General features: G+C 49.2%; 6 protein-coding genes across 6 annotated transcripts; 3 read left to right on the top strand and 3 right to left on the bottom strand.

Moving 5' to 3' along the window:
• Positions 1-663: 663 nt before the first annotated feature.
• Positions 664-2673, bottom strand: KY384_002779 (uncharacterized protein; the record flags this gene model as incomplete). The annotated part of the gene is made up of 2 exons (XM_044811301.1): positions 664-2557; positions 2609-2673. 2 exons carry the CDS (start codon positions 2671-2673, stop codon positions 664-666), a joined length of 1959 nt encoding a protein of 652 aa, XP_044672184.1.
• Positions 2674-3427: 754 nt separating this feature from the next.
• On the top strand, positions 3428-5582 carry SUP35 (translation termination factor GTPase eRF3; the record flags this gene model as incomplete). The annotated part of the gene is made up of 2 exons (XM_044811300.1): positions 3428-5464; positions 5529-5582. The coding sequence occupies 2 exons, from the start codon at positions 3428-3430 to the stop codon at positions 5580-5582; spliced, it is 2091 nt and encodes a 696-aa protein (XP_044672183.1).
• A 472-nt stretch (positions 5583-6054) lies between these two features.
• Positions 6055-9178, bottom strand: KY384_002777 (uncharacterized protein; the record flags this gene model as incomplete). Its single annotated transcript, XM_044811299.1, has 2 exons — positions 6055-8344; positions 8436-9178. The coding sequence occupies 2 exons, from the start codon at positions 9176-9178 to the stop codon at positions 6055-6057; spliced, it is 3033 nt and encodes a 1010-aa protein (XP_044672182.1).
• Positions 9179-11505: 2327 nt separating this feature from the next.
• Positions 11506-12189, top strand: KY384_002776 (uncharacterized protein; the record flags this gene model as incomplete). The annotated part of the gene is made up of 2 exons (XM_044811298.1): positions 11506-11873; positions 11961-12189. The coding sequence occupies 2 exons, from the start codon at positions 11506-11508 to the stop codon at positions 12187-12189; spliced, it is 597 nt and encodes a 198-aa protein (XP_044672181.1).
• A 286-nt stretch (positions 12190-12475) lies between these two features.
• KY384_002775 (uncharacterized protein) lies at positions 12476-13343 on the bottom strand (the record flags this gene model as incomplete). Its single annotated transcript, XM_044811297.1, has 2 exons — positions 12476-13020; positions 13073-13343. The coding sequence occupies 2 exons, from the start codon at positions 13341-13343 to the stop codon at positions 12476-12478; spliced, it is 816 nt and encodes a 271-aa protein (XP_044672180.1).
• A 744-nt stretch (positions 13344-14087) lies between these two features.
• On the top strand, positions 14088-15522 carry KY384_002774 (uncharacterized protein; the record flags this gene model as incomplete). The annotated part of the gene is made up of 3 exons (XM_044811296.1): positions 14088-14448; positions 14492-14787; positions 14836-15522. The coding sequence occupies 3 exons, from the start codon at positions 14088-14090 to the stop codon at positions 15520-15522; spliced, it is 1344 nt and encodes a 447-aa protein (XP_044672179.1).
• Positions 15523-16751: the final 1229 nt, after the last annotated feature.

Raw genomic sequence — 16751 nt, 5'->3', positions numbered from 1 at the left:
TAATGGGGGACGGGCCGGTGGTATGGAGGGGCTTGATGGTCATGAAGGCTCTGCAGCAGTTATTGCATGAAGTGGAGTGGAGCGGGTTGGATGTGCTGGTGCTAGATCTGCCGCCGGGGACGGGGGATACGCAGTTGACGATTACGCAGCAAGTGGAGCTTGCGGGGGCGGTGGTGGTGAGTACGCCGCAGGACGTGGCGTTGAAGGATGCGGTGAAGGGGGTGGAGATGTTTGGGAAGGTGGGGGTGAAAGTGCTGGGGATGGTGCAGAATATGAGTACGTTTGTGTGCGAGGGGTGTGGGAAGGAGACGCATGTTTTTGGACGGAGGGGGAAGGTGGAGGAGGCGTGTGCGAGGTTGGGGGTCGAGGTTATTGGGGATGTGCCGCTTGATGCGAGGATTTGTGAAGATGCTGATAGAGGGGCGCCGACGGTTGTGAGTGAGTTAGACAGTCCGAGGGGGAGGGCTTTTATGGAGCTTGCGGAGAAGGTGGGTAGGAAGATCGGGCTGGGGGTTGGTGATGGGACGTGATGGTAGACTTTTTGTCGCTGCAAGCAGAAAGCTATCTAAAATCTAGATTGGGTATCTTGCCATTCTCCGTGCTTCTTCAAGCCCAAGAACGCCTCGCTCAACATATCAAAGCACATGGGACCTCATAACATTCTTACCGTGGTGGGACTGCCGGAGTATTTGGACTCGTGCCTAAGCCTTCATCAGTATTACCAGCGTCAGACCTGCTCAGTGGGCTCGAGATCTTGCTAGATACGTTTCGCAACCGTTCACTGTATCGTTTCACCGGCTGCGGTCGCTCTCTAGAATATTGTGATGGGGTCTGTGGGGTTCCACCATACGAGCGACTTTTCAACAATGACGGTGTCTGCGGCGTCATACTCCTAGACACCGAGCCCTGACGCCTGTCGGTAACCTCTCGCCATTCGGATGTTCCATAACCCTCGTCATCATATCTCGATGGCCTTGAGGTTCCACTTTCTGAGAAGCTCTGGCCTTCGTCATCCCAGTTATTCTGTTCGCCACCACGGTACTGGTACTCCTCTCCTCGTCGTTTCACAGGACTTTCATCGTATGGGTCAAAGCCAACATGCCTTCGAGCCTCCTCCCGAAGACGCCTTCGTTCTTGCACGTCATTTGATGCAGCACCTGTAGATGCAGCTTCGGACAGAAAGAATGTCAGAAGTTCGTCGGGTATTGACAGATGAGGCGATTGCTGGAATTGCTGCAACGACAGAAGGCGAAGGAGCATTTCCAGTAGTGACAGTGATGTCCTAATGGGAGGTAATCTCGGCTGGTGATTTTGTGTCTGGGATTTGGGTGTAGACAGAGCTGATGTCGTTTGGCTGCTGGGGCTATTCATGCTCAGCTGCGAAAGCCTTGACGTGACAGAAGGGTTGGCAGGCAGGTGTTTTTGTGAAGAGCGGTGTAGGGGCTCGGACTCGGCCTCTATCTCTGTATCCGAGTCATCTGCTTCTGTGTAGACTTCAAAAGCGACCCACTCGGGGTCAAGATCCTGTGGTAATTGCCATTTATTGCGGGGCAGGGTGGCTCTTTTGTCAGCTCCTGGACTCATTGAAGCAATCGGGTTTTCTGGAACTACCAGGGCCTGGTGGCTGAAATCCTCATTTCTCGCGTCTCTACGGCCTTGTCTAGTCGGCACAGTATCCAGATCACCATCCATTTGGCCATAGTCATCGTACTCATCAGTCCTACGTCTTGGTGGGATTGCATTGATATCACGTTTAAGTAGCAGAATTGGGCTGTTGGTCTCTCCTTCTGAACCAATGTTCAGTATTTTGCCCGTGTCCGCATAGAATATTCGTGAAATCTCATGTATTGGCATAACTTCTCGTAGTCCGGCAAGTGGTATGTCTGCATAAGGCTCAGGCTGCACATCATCTTCCTCGAATGTATGAACTCTATCATCTTCAAGATCTTCTACAATCACGATCTGATAAGCATACTCGTCTAGTGTCACTTCGCCGTCCAAGTCTGGCTGTACATCACCTGAGCTGGGCAACTGATGCAGTGCATCGATAGGAACGCGCATTAACCGCACATCAGCTTTATGAATAACTTCCTTCCACGTGGTCTGCCTGACATCCTCTTCTGTTTGTGGCCTGAAATGCCCTTGGAAGAGCATATACACTGACAATGTGAAAGTAGGTCCAACTTGGACAGATTTTGAACGAGACGAGCCATATTGAGAATCACCAGCTGTTACGAAGGTGCTAGCTTGTAAAAGTCTTGATGGTGAGATCGTTGACGGCAGGCTGGACGACAGATTTGCCCCGGAGGCGGTAATTGCTAGATTGATCAACGGGACAGCGTCTTCGATCCGAGTCAGTAGCTTTTTAATGGCCTGGGCTATCTGCTTCAACTCTCTTTCATGCCGAGCTCGGTCGTCTAGCTTAGATCCTCGCTTATGATGTTGCTCCTCAATGCCGGCAGCAGTTGCAAGTCTTTGACCCAAAGATTGTATCTCTAAACGAATAGTTTTGGTCAAGCTCACAGCAGACTCAAGGGAGGTGTTGCCACGAGCTGAGCTGTGCTGATTATTAGAGAGAATAGCCTGAATTGGCCGTGAATAAGCCTACATGAGTTCGATCATATCGATAGCTGGGGATATTATCTGAGCCCAAGTCAGGCTAACGTTGTACATGGATAATAGCTTGTTAATCGCCCCAACGCAAACGAAATACGAATTGCAATCCAGCCAGACCATCTGGAGGCAGAAACGGAAAGTCTTGAAAGAGCCCTATGTACCTACCTTGATCTTGCTTTCGAGGCGCTCCTGCAATTCCAACAGTTCATCTCTCTCAGTTCCTACGGCAGTCTACCGGGGGTTTCAGCAAGTCACGAGCTACAGCACGTATTTCGGAACGCTTGACCTTTAGAAGTCGCGACGTCTGACTAATTGCGTAGCTAGCAGTGATAGTAATTCCAGATCGAATAGCGTAATTCATCGCCTGCTGGGTGACTTTCCCCAGAAAGATATCCATGATAATACAGATGTGAGCCGACGGCCTGTCTACATACCACTATGATATTGGAGTCTTTGATGAAAGGAGTGTATATTTCTGAAAGGAGACGCGGTCGTGTGTAGCCATCCGTATGACTAAAAACGAATGCACGTGACCTCTTATCGATAAGAAGTCTAGAGCGTTCGCCAAGGGCAAATTGACGTTCGACTTCGTTGTGTAGATCTATATTTCACATGATTCATTTTCGACCTTACAACCGGTGTGTCTCGTTCTCTCAAAGGTCTCTGGCAAATATAAAAGCCACCTCATTCGCCGCTTGTTGTTGTCTGTAGATTCATTGCAGGGTGGTGAATCCTCAGCCGCACCCCACTTCGATCTTTTGCGGCGGCAGACGCATCGTTCCTGCAGCGCCCACGCGCCTGGTTTGCTATTATGTCGGGACTCGACTCTTGGGAGGACGACCCCTCCGCTCAGGATGAAGGTCTTGCGCATCAAGCCCAACAAAACCTCAACATAAATGGGCAACCCAGAGGACCACCCGGCTTCTCTGCAAATGCTCACACGTTTCAACCTGGCGCCTCTTCCTTCCAGCCAGGCCAGCCATACCAACAATATGGCGGGTACAATCCTTCACAGCAATACAATCAAGCATACGATCAGCAATCACAGCTATATGGCGGGCAATACAAACAATATGGCCAACAGAGCCTTGGTCAGTACAACCAAAGCTACTCCCAGCAAGGGCAATTACCCCAGCAAAGTGTACCACAAAGAACGCCAATAATAGCAAAAAGGCCAACCAACGACAATGCATCAGCTGCTGCTGCTGCCCCACCCTCGCAATCTGCCCAGTCCGGCCCACCACCAGTCAAAAGCCTCTCAATCGGCAAAGAGGAAGCAACAACCGCACCGAAAACTAAAGTGTTGTCCATAGGTGTACCGACTCCTGCGGTGCCTGCATCAAAACCAGATGCGACTGCTGAAGAGGGAGCGAAGACAACCGCAGCTAAAGCCCTGGATAAGACCCAAAAACAAGGGACTACAAGCGATGGCAAGACTTCTCCTTCACCTTCTTCAGGCCGATCAAGCCCGTCAGCTGCAGAAGCAAAAGAAGTAAAAGATAGTAAAGAATCTAAAGACGCCAGGAGAGAAGCGGACGCTGTTGCCAAGGAGCAAGCTGCTGCTGTTGATGAGGAGATGCTGGAGGAAGTATATGGCAAGGAGCACGTAAATGTCATCTTCATTGGCCATGTTGATGCTGGCAAGAGTACTTTGGGCGGGAGCATACTGCAAGCTACTGGAATGGTGGACGAGCGAACGATGGACAAATATAAGCGAGACGCAAAAGATGCTGGAAAAGAGTCGTGGTACCTCTCGTGGGTAATGGACTTGAATAAAGAGGAGAGATCGAAAGGAAAGACGATAGAAGTTGGTAAAGGGTTTTTTGAGACGGATAAGCGACGATACTCAATTTTGGATGCACCTGGGCACAAGAATTACGTCCCAAACATGTTGTTGGGGGCTTCTCAAGCGGACGTGGGAATTCTAGTGATCTCAGCGAGAAAGGGCGAGTACGAAACAGGGTTTGAAAGAGGTGGGCAAACACGAGAGCATGCTATTCTGGCAAAAACCCAGGGCGTCAACAAACTCCTGATCGTTGTCAACAAGATGGACGATCCCACGGTCGAATGGAGCCAAGATCGATACAAAGAGTGTACCGAGAAGCTAACTACTTTCCTGAACCGACAAGTCGGTTTTTCCAAAGGCGACCTCACCTTCATGCCCATCTCTGCCCAATCCACCATTGGCATCAAAGACCGCATCCCCAAAAAGACTGCTCCATGGTGGGACGGCCCCTCCCTCCTCGAGTACCTCGACAATCTCAAGTCGCTAGAGCGAAAAGTGCAAGCTCCATTCATGATGCCGATCAACGGCAAGTATCGCGACCTAGGCACCATGATCGAAGGCAAGATCGAAGCCGGCCAGCTCAAAAAAGACAGCAAATACCTCATGATGCCCAACCGCGAAGAAATCTCCATCTCAGCGCTGTACGGCGAAACCGAAGACGAAATCCCCGCCGCGACCTGCGGCGATCAAGTTCGCCTCCGCGTCCGCGGCGTCGAAGAAGAAGATATCCTCCCCGGCTTCGTGCTCTGCGCACCCAAACGCCCTGTCCACTGCGTCAACGCTTTCGAGGCCCAGATCGCCCTGCTGGAGCTCAAGAGTATTCTTAGCGCTGGCTTCAATTGCGTGTTGCATGTGCATTCTGCGATCGAGGAGGTGACGTTTGCGGCATTGCTGCATAAGCTGGAGAAGGGCACAGGGAGGAAGAGTAAGAAGCCGCCGCCGTTCGGGAAGCAGGGGATGAATATTATCGCGAGGTTGGAGGTGACGTCTGGGGCGGGGAAGATCTGTGTGGAGCGGTATGAGGATTATGCGCAGATGGGACGGTTTACGTTGAGAGATCAGGTGAGCTTGCTTTCTTTCGTGTGCGATATGAGTGGAGTTGGATGGAGAGCTAATCTGTTGGTAGGGTCAAACGATTGCGATTGGCAAGATCACGAAACTTATCACTGACACCGCCTAAATGATTATCCTGGGGGAAATGGAAGGAATGCATAAGCAGGGGAAGTTGTGAGGATTGTCGCACATCATCCTCATGGCTTGTGAGCCAGCCATCAACCTGCAGGGTCCGTTTTGGAAGTAAGGTAGCTTTGACATATAAATCCAATAGACAAAAATCATTTAAATCATACGCAACAACAACAACAACAGGGACTACGCGGCAGAATGATCTCATATCTCACTTTTGATAGCAGATGGTCGCTCCCCGTCTGTTTACAAGGACCGTCCACTACACTAACCACGCTCGGAAAGAAAGTAAAGAGATTCATAACCATTCATAACCTCAAAGCCCTTTCCCCCCTCCATTTTCAAACCCATCCATGCATCCTACTTCAACGGACTCCCAAAATACCCTTCCTCCTTCCTCCTCACCCCCTGCGGCTGGGGCGTCCCCACCGCACTACTGACCGCACTCGCGGGCCTCGTCTCCGGCGTCATCCTCCCTCCCAACAAGCTACTCTCCCCCGTCTGTTCCCTTGCCCTCCTCCTCCCACCCGCACCACCACGACTCCCCAACTTCCCCCTGAAGCCTCAAACTCCGCCGGAGGTTTAAACGCCGTATTAGGCCCATCGCGATAAATCTCCATGAGTTTCTGATCCAGAACCCCTTGTTCTTCGAACTCCTGGTATTTGCGCCACAAGCGCAGGGCGGTGTGCGCGTCGACGATGGAATCGTGATTGCCGGTCTGGATCTCTTCGTTGAGGAAGTACCAAGCTAGGAAACGCAGGCTGAGGCGGCGTTTCTCGTTCGGGGGCCGGAAGAGGGAGACCGTGTCCACGATCTGGGATTTCGGAATGTGGATGTTTATGGTGCGGAAGTCTGAGGCGAGGCCGTGGCCGACGAAAGTGCAGCCTAGGTTGAGGAGGAGCCAGAGCTTTTTGTAAGCAACTTTGAGGGTTTGGAGAGCGTGCGTGGAGTGGTGTGGGTCGAGATCGCCGGCTGAGAGGCCGGAATACTGCGTTAGGTGGTCGACGATGGGTTCGTTGATTTTGATGTAGTCGTCTATGAAGGGGACGCCTTCTTTGGGGCCACTGCCGCGCAGGGCGGAAATGCGGCCTGTGCCTTGTCTGACGGGTCGGATGATTTCGGTACTGCCGTCTATGTTGATGAGGATTTGTTCACGTTCGAGGGAGACGAACTCGGCGTCGATGCCGAGGTGGAAGCCGGGTTGGGGGATTTCGATGTTAGGTTGGAGGGCGAAGCCGATGACTGATTCGTGGGCGAGAGAGCCTTGGTTGTAAAGGCAGCTGATATCGGGGTTGGTCGTCCATGAGTTGTCTATGCCGTGGCGATAGACTTTCATTTGGTAGGCCAATACAATAGGCGTCTTCCAGGGTGGCGCAAAGTCTAGCGCTTCTTGTTTCTCGACGCTCTTCACAAGAAAGTCATTGAAAAGATGCCAATCAGGGCTGTCAGCCCCATCTACAGGATGAGACTCAGATATAGCCACGTCAATGAAAGACACGAGATGCGATTTCTGTCCCTGTGTGCTGTTGATGTCGGCAGTAAAGCCTACTAGCTCGTACAGTATGACATGAGAATGATTTCGCAATTGTTTCAGGCTTTCTCCTTCGTGGCAGATCACATCTCCGCCAGGTCCAATGATTACACCAATTTCGTCTGGAAGCCAACCAGGGTTTGTCCAAAGCTGTCTACCCTTTGCGTGCCGTTCTAGGCAGGAGTCCATGACTAATACAGTGGGCAATCCTATGACAGTGCGTCGATGGCTCTGCTCTGGATGACGTCGACAGCTTTTGCAGAACCCTCTTTTGTGGTCTGAGGCTGCGAAGCTCATTCTGATCACATCTGAGAAACGAGGGTGCAGTAGGCGACCCCTGTTGGCCAAGAGCGTTTCTGGGTATGCCAAATCGAGCATCATAGACGGAACGCGTGCGTATGTCTCATTCCTACAGTTCAAGCAAGTCATGGTAGCTTGCGCATTTATGGTCAGCATCCTATCTAGCGCAAAGTCTGGATGATCCCATTTTCGAGAGTCCTGCGAAAACTTATTGAGTAAAAAGCTGTTCGCATGAGATAGCCGCTGCGCCAGATTTGGTTGTGGTTGGTGCTCATCTAAGATTGCCTTGCTCGCAGCGGAAGGACTATTGCTGAAGGCTTTGAGGAAATTCGTGGCTTGACAGACTTCACCAGTCGCCTTCTCAAGCATGTCAAACAGAAAGCCCAGTTCGCAGAATAGACAATTCTCATCTAAACAACGCCCTGAAACATGGTGTAAGGCTTGGTTTCGAACAATAGGAACATATTTAAATAGTTGAAGAAGCGGATTGAGATAGAAATTGGAGATATCTGTTTCGAGCCCTGAGAATACGGTACTGTTGTATGCTCTGAAGTCAAAGTCTGCTACTCCATATCTGCCGTACTTTATCTTGACATTCATGTAATACCAGGGGACGTCGGTTCGCGTTGCACCCGAGAATGATAGATCAGCGAGTGTTTCTGCTGCTTGAGTCAATGCTGCCTCATCACCATGGCTATTTTCAATCTCTTTTGCCTTCTCACTCAGGAGCTTTGGCCCTAGGAAAGCTGGGGCCATCGCATCGCTCAGTCTTTGCTTGTGGGCCTGGTTCCGCCAACCGGTCTTGTGATTAGGTGCAATTTGGCCGAAGGTTGCGGCACGCATATACTTCTCGATCTCAGGATCAATAGTCTGAGGCAGACAGCCGACTTCCCATGGCTGCTCGCCTCCCCATGCCGATGCTAATCTGTCTCGGTAGAACGGCATCCCAATGGTGTTTAGCGGTCTAGGAGATGTCAGCAAGCCCTTAATGCCTTACTGCTACCGTAGGAACTTACATGTCATCATCCAAGCTCAACTGCTGAACAGGCTCTGGTTCATCAGCATACTCGGGAAGCTGGACAATATCATTGAAACTGAAAGGTTTACTAGGAGAGCCCCATAGATGTAACACGTTGTTCTCGTCGGCCAAAGCCCAGATGTTGCCTGATGGGGACATGATGAAGTGAGTGATGGAACATCCAAGCATGACTATGTTTGACATGTTGTGGTTGTTAAGGTCTATGACTTGAAGCTGACCGTTTGGCGCTCCAAGTACGCTTGTAGTCGACATTTTCGGATGGATCTGAACGTAAGCTGCGCCAGTCGGAAAGGGTATCGGAGCTATTTGTTGCATCGACTTCAGATCGTACACTTTAGCCAGGCTTTCAAGCATCGCGGGGCCATGCGGCCTATGAGCACGACCACACGTCACAAGCGAGTTGCCTGATAAAGCTATGTCACTTGTACTTGCCGTATGTGCTGACCAAGATTTGATCACTTCAAGACTCTTTGGGTCGAGAAAGTCCACGGAGCCTGTGGTAGTTGCTGCGCATATGTAGCGGCCAGACTTCATCATAGTGTACTCTGCACTTGTTACAATATCCTCAATGAATTCACCCTTTGAAGTGTCAATTTTCAGCATGACTCGTTGACCTCCAGCAACCAGCAGTGAAGCACCTTTATCAACGAAGACCATGCAGCTTAGTTGAGTCATCAATTCATGCTCCACGTTCCATTGCGTAAGACCTCGACGTATCATGAAGTGAACACTTCGGGAGGCGAGAGATACAACACCCCTCTCGTTGAAGAGAAATTGCAGCACAGGACCCTCATCTTCTGCGTGGGCTCCAATAGATGTGTATCGTTCCAGTTGTAGGCCTGCGAACGAGGTGATTCTGCCATGACAATCCCCAACCCAGAGAAGCTCCTCTTCGGAGTCGAATGCAATGGTGCCAATATTCGGCGAAGGCCCAAAGCCATTGACGTCAGATGATGGTAGCTGGAGGCTTTGCAACTGGTAGCAGATAGTTAGTCCCCTCAAATCAAGTTAAAGCTATGAAACCTGTGCAAGAAATGCTCTAGCAATCAGCTGAATGACTCATCCGTCTTGTGACACCATTGCACCATCCGAATAAAGAATTCGACTGAATCGCCATAGATGTGGACTTTATCTCGATTCCGGACTTGATGGGGGAGACTTCTACTGAAGTATCACGAGAATGCGGAACAGCTGCAGGTAGCCGATTTGGAAAGCGCGGAGACTTACAGCTTGCCAGTCGCTTTCCATGTCGACTGCCTACTCACCCAGAAAGTATGACTGATAGGTCAGAATCGCAGGTGTATGATCGTGTACGGGTTCCTGGAGAGCGGCCCTCGAGGCTTAGAGCGAACACGGAAGTCATCATGCCTGGAACATAGACTTCCAACGCCTATCTCGATATCCGTGAAAGCTACATTCGTGAGACTACAGAGACCCAAGTTGGAGCATGCTTTGGTTGCGTGACGCGTATTAGGAGAATCACATCATTGGGTGTTGTCAAAATGGATGCGGCTCTGATGTCTGACGCATGCCAAGACAACGGCTTTACGTGGCCAATCTCCGGGGAGCTTCCAAGCGGTCCAGCCTCCAATCTTTAGGGGTGCTTAATATATATTTTTATTTATATGGATACTTATTAGAATCGAAAAGCTTAGGAGCAGCGAATCATTCTTATAATCTAAAAGACTTGCTATTTGTCAATCCTCCTATAGTTGATTTAGGTCAGTACCTTTGTCCAGTGTTTGGCCAATCCTTCGACAAACTACCGTCCTCCACACAAACTCCATACACCCTTGGTCACAACAATACAGACAACAACGTCCGGAGTGGACTGTTGATAAAACTTGGAATTCTCGGCAGCCTCGACAGGGTCTAGGGTTCCCAGCTTTTCGCCTGAAGTCACAAGGTTTTGCCTTACAAATTTGATCTCAATAGGATTGCGAACCTCCCTTTCCTTGAAACTACGCTCCCAGTTTTCAGAACATAATTTTTGCAATTGAGAAAAGGGCAGGAGCGACATTACTCGCAAGGAAGTCTGACGCTTGCATGAGCTTGTCTTGATTTGAAGCCAGTGGGGAAGAGTATCTGATCTTTCTTTGTAATGATGATTTTGAAAATGTTCGTCCTATATAGTCATTGTTCCACCCTCTGCTGTAATACACTAGCGAATTATTCTAATTCAAATAATCCGAAGAGCCTTAAGAATAGACACCGATGTTTTTTGAAACATTCCGTCTATTTTCGATGCTTTTGACGTCAGACATTTGTTGAACATCTCCAAATTGAGGCGGGGAATCACGGACTACCTTATGACACACATTCGGTACTTTGAAAATGGCTCCGTAAGTGGGAAGGTGGAAAGGTATGATGTTCCAATACTTGAGTCCCAGGACTCATTTTTTAGAGCCGCTCCAAGTCGTCACTCGGTTTATTTCCGACCGAGAAGACTCGAGTTCCGATACCCAACGAAGGATTTTCAAGCTCAGAGAGGTCAGAGCTGTTGTAAGCGCTAGAATGTGAACCGATATGGGTGCTTGCTTCGGCTCGATCAGCTTGTTGACTGGATGGCCATCCTCATCATGAGTCGGCTTATGTGGCTTCGAAGCAAGATCCGCAGCGATTGGATTGGATTGTCAGAAAGCAGGTTCGAATATTGTGGGGTGATCAATCGTTCACCAATCATACATTGCTAATCCCTATTCCTCTTGTAAGCTCGAAATGTCAATTGAATAGTCTTATATGGAGAGAGCCTGAAGTGAATGGTGTGGTTGATTCAAAGTGAATGATACGCTTATTTCCTACTTATCATCATTCCCCCATGATCATATTTAGACTCTATCATCCACCGCTAGCATGATCCTACCATACAATACGCAAATTCAAATATCAAACATAGACTCCAATTGATTCGAAACAGCTTTTCAATTCCATCAAGGTGGCTAGAGAGATTCTGAGTCTATGGTCAGCGCGCCTATTCTACGTCTCACATTGTTTCGTGATTGACAATTTTGCAGTAGGCTTGAAGACGTGATATCCCCGTCTTCTTGATGCCCCCGGCAAATTTCACAGATCTTCCTCTAGAGATACGTGTGATGATCTACGAATTGATCCTTCCAAGCTCCGGAAAACCACCATCGTCAATCATTGTTGGGCCCGCGAAACACGCAGGCGTACCTTTACGAACCACCGGCCAACATGCTCTACTCGCTAAAAAGGCATCCACTGCAGACATTGCGTTTGAATTCCGATCAATATTCTTCAAGAGGTTTTCTTTCAAAGTCCAAGCAGGTGAATTAGGTGATTTTCTGCGCGGAAGATGCGCTATCGATGGTTTCTACGGTGCCTTTCCCGTCAAAACTGTAGTGGAGCATCTCGTGGTTATCCTCAACTCGAGCAGTCGAGGGGAGCACCATCTGTATTCTGTAATGCACCTTCTCAACGACTGTAAAAAACTGAAGACAATTTCGTTTGGTTTTCAATCAGTATTTGTGGAAAGCATCAGGATGATGTCATTCCTACCAGACTTCAAATTTTCAGTCAAAGTACTTGATGAGCGGCTAAGGAGACTTTGTCGCTTTTCGGAGAATCTCATCATTCGCAGTGGAGAGCTCTGTCATGGTGTTGCGTTCAAAGGCACACGGGTGCAGGATTTGGCAGCCACTTTAAGCAAAGCTGCGCATATCGACCCAATCGTTATGATAGATTTGACCGACGAGCCAGAGGACTCATAAATTGCGCGTGGGACAGTCGCGGCGGGAATGGGAATGGCTGGTTAGGTGGATCTTGAATCATTTCTGCTGTTCAATTTCAGAGGTGAGGGAGCAAGAGAGGGAGTACTCTGACTGCGATTGAATAAGGCATAGGCAAGAACTGGAGGGCATTCGGACCATGGCGATGGTTCAGCGTACTCTGCACTGTTGTTAGAGCGCTGATCTCGGACCAGCATCATCAGCATATATATCAGCAAAGTCGGTATGGACATGAGGTTCCTAGAGTCTCGGTGAACCTAGCCCATATCTATTTGATCTTCTTAGCCTTCAGCTTTATGGTCTCCCCATTAACAAATATGCCTTTGCCCTTATACGGTTCCGGCACTCTCCACCTCCTAATCTTAGCCGCAAACTCATTGACCACTTCTTTATCGCACCCCTCAAGCAATATCCTTGTAGGCTGTGGCACAGTAGCTTTCATTCCTAAAGGTACTGGCAGCTCAATAGGATGGTTGAAGCCGACCTTCAGCGAGACGAATTGTTGACCCGGGTATTCAGGCTTGATCGTGACGGCTGAGGATTCAACCGATTCCATCGTCGCACGGTAGCCAACGCCCACAAGGCGCAAGACAGCAGCATGACCTTCTGAGACGCCCAAGATGTAGTTTTGGATATATGATCGTGTTGTGCCTAGACCAATCAACTGGAGTGACCAACGAACAGGCTGGGTCCACAAACCCCACATCTCCCTCTGCTTTCGCTCAGTACGATCCGCGATCTTCAATAAAGCTCTTCGTTTTGCCTCGTCAATGTTCAAGGTCATATAGGGTTTCAATGGATGGGACGCTTTGCCTGATGACTGTCAATCGTGTATTTTCTTGTAGCGTAGCAGGAGGCCTTTTACCTAATGGGCCTTCTATTTCCACCATCGTCATCGGCGCAGCACGTCTAGTCAGGATCTTCGTAGTAGCTGGTGGCTGTATGATCCGAAGATTCACTTCTTCTGGCAGTGACAACGGCTCACCACCGACTCGAGAGCTGAATGGACAAGTGCTTGAAAAGGGGCGGTGACCCTTTGGAGTCGCTAAGGCAGGTACGAGGAAGTCTGGTAGCAGTGAAGTAGCTGCTTGAGCCTGCTCGAAGCTGCGCAATGCGCTTCGTGATCGTAGTATCATGGTGAATGCTGTTTCTCCACTGAAATCGCTTGATCAAGATTGAGAAGTCGAAGTCCAAAACGTGATGACTAAGCTGTCTCGAGGCTTGGCGCATGTGATTTGGTGGCGGGCTCGCGATCTTTGCCGAACCTCAAATTGCACGACGTCGATGCGCCTTTGACAAACACCAAGTCGCCTTTTGGTGGTGTATGAAGCTATTGCCGATCACGCGAGCTAACAGTGAAGCTTTTGAAGGTGTTCCTTTGTCTTGAGTACAACAGCTGGCTGGTCCATGCGTCGATGTGCGTGACGAAGGATTCTGAGCGAGAACGGAAAGTAAATACAGACCATTGACAAGTGAAAAGTGTTGTTTCGTCATTCGCTATTCCATTCTGTTCATTAGCTTGTTGTCTTTACTCATTCGAATCTTCCTGCTTTGTCGCACTCTTTCATTCTACAACCATTAAGCCCACTAAGGAAACTTAGCATGGCTCCTCCGTCATTAGGAATATGTTGGCTTGTATATGTCTACGTGATCCTTAATACACTTTCTGACACTGCTGCTTTCGGAATACTATCGAGATCGAGAGGTAAGCTAAGTCTGGTCATGGAATAAGCTATTGTCACCAAGTGATTAAGCAAGGGCTGATCTGTGCAGCCCCGAATCCTGAATCAATAAATACCTCCGATTTACAGGCTCTTCTGCGGCCAGACTCTATTGACAGCAATGAGGTATACAAAGAGGCCATCCATGTACTTGCTTCCATGCAATCATCGCCAACATGCATTCGGTACGCAACTTCCACATTGCTCTATTCATGTCAAGCAATCGAGGCCTCGAATCAAGACGCCGAAAACGATCTAGAAGATCTGAAATCAGTCTATGCCACCCAGCTCGCAATCTGTGAGCTCTCTGATGCGGGCTCATCAGTACCCCAGTCATGCAAAGGGCTAGCAGTGACGCCAGGCATGAAGTCGACCGAGCACCTCAAATGGATACGCAAGTCCAAGATCAGCGAATGTTTGAAGGCTTTAGAGTCAAGGCCGCAGTCATGGACTAGCTATAGTAACAGCAAACAGAATGCAGTGACGCTTTGTCGAGCAACACGCATTGACATTGAAAAGGGTAAGCAGCAAGCCTGATCAATGCTGTCACTAATAGTCATCAGACGATACGATCAAGCTTCACCAAGAAATGGTAAAGACGCAATCGAATGCTAATCAAGCTCTGCAAGAAGCAGCGCAGGTTGTTCAACAAGGCTTACAAAAGCTTCAAAGCGATTTCGACAGTGCAAGGGAGGCCTTCAACAACCAATTGTTGCGTGAAATAAAAGAATCTACGGCTCAAACTCAGACTTTGATCGCAACGATGACCACTAGCTTCAGTTCTGCCCTCGACAGCTCGCTCCGTAAAGTACGATCATACTCAGGTACTCTGGAGTCACATTTAGCCGCCTTGACCAAGGTAAGTTCCAGAACTCTACGCTGTAGTATTCTTGCCAATACGCAACAGAATATCAAAAGCGCTAGCTCATCAACTACTAATCTTGAGCACAATGTTGGCAAAGTCTTCCAGAAAGTTGTCGAAGGAAGCTCCGAGCTTGCCCACGTGCAGACAAAGCAGTGGGAAACTAGCCGAAGAGTTGCGACAGAATTGCAAGCTTCCCTGAAGGGCATGCAGCAGGGAGACCTGGCTTCTTTGATCCGTTCGCTTAACGATATGGGAGTCCGACTAGATGCATCGAATGAGCTCATCAGCCGGATATACGAGCGACAGAACAATTTCGAGCAGCGGATGGACAACCTGGGTCACTCCTTCTCAAGACTTGAGTCGAAGGCTGAGGCAATTGGGGTTGCACAGCAGCGTCAAGGTGAGACTCAAGAGAAGCTCTCACAGCAGATGGAGGTCGACATGCAAGTGGCCCAGGGCTTTCTTACGGACGTCGCCTCAAGTGCGATGCACCTGCAAGCAACTGTCTCGGAGACCTCATCCAAGATCCAGTCTATGGCTGCTTTCGCGAAGGTCTTCAGTACCATTCTCAATTGGACCTACTTCTTCGGTTGTGTCGTGCTCTTGTCGATTATCGTAACAGCAGTGGCCATCGGATGGCAGTACAATTCGAGACTGACTTTCTATCTCTTAATATTACTTGGTGAGATGAAACACATAACATTCAACTGCTTGTCTGACATGCTCTAGGGGTTGCCCTTCTTACTACATACCTTGCCATCATGATTTCCTCAGGTGATCATCGACTTCAAGCAATGTCAAAGCTAGCTGACTTCGACGACGTATTTGCAAAAGTGACCTTTGCCTTCGGTCTCCTACTCGGGGCCTGTGTAGCGGGCTACTACATATACGTACGGAGGCGTTCATCCGAAGTATTCTTTGACTCACGTTATGTTGGGGCAAGATCACGATTCGGCTTCAAATGACCCCCAAGCTTCCTCAATCATCTCTCTCTTACTTTCACACGCAAACCTCAGCATTCCTCAACATTGAGAACATCACAGTAGAGGCGTACTCTAGACTCTGGGAACCCAGCAAACAATTTTGGCAACACGACATTACGAACACTTATTTTGCAGTATTTGCTACACACCAACATCTTTGGCATCATATTAATGATCAGCTCTTGCATCTCACAGCTCATGCATCTTACTGGCTTTACAACAGCACACATGACGATTTTGGCAGGCTCATGGGCTTCTATGCATTTCATGGCTTTCCAGGACGGGGGCCGTCATGGCAATGTTGGCGCATGCCCTAGGATTTGCTCAACGGCGATAGATTAGCGATGATACCCACGAATGCATATATATGCTCATTGCTCCCATTGGAAAGTCCCGCTATACCTCATGCATCTTTCTGCAGGTCTATCATCGACGCATCATCACTTGCAATGCATCTCCCCCCTCGGCACCACACCCTGTGACCCTGTATTTCTGCAAATCTATGCTGCTCTCCGCCCGGCATCGCACATCCATAATCCTGCTCCACGTTCCTCCCCAGACCCCTTGCATGCATACCCAAAAGCCGCCTTTCCAAATCCATCATTTTCAAAGTCCACCATTCGAACAACTGGCCAGTCCAAGACACATCACTCATGCACTGACCCGCTTTCGCAAGATTGAGAACTTTTTACCCCCCTCGCCTGGCCTTACATATCGTGTTGCAGGCCGCTATCCCTCATGCAGCATTCTCCCAATCTACCGTTGAACGACTGTCGGAATGCTGTGGAAGAATCACCAAACCCCTTTCGCAATTCCACAAGTCCAGGATTGAAGCCGGGAAGATATGTGCTGAAGGTTGCATGCATAGAACAGTGCATTAGCGAAATACACCATTCTTGATATGGGATTTTTAGAGTCTAGCATTGAATAGTATGTGCGACCTGCCTACTTTCTGACCTCGCCTCGTCACCCTCT

Source organism: Bacidia gigantensis (genome assembly GCF_019456465.1).
Source record: "Bacidia gigantensis strain McMullin 20006 chromosome Unknown contig_156, whole genome shotgun sequence".
Lineage (NCBI taxonomy): Eukaryota > Fungi > Ascomycota > Lecanoromycetes > Lecanorales > Ramalinaceae > Bacidia > Bacidia gigantensis.
The sequence above is the reverse complement of the archived record's forward strand: the minus strand, read 5'-3'. Positions and strand labels throughout refer to the sequence as shown.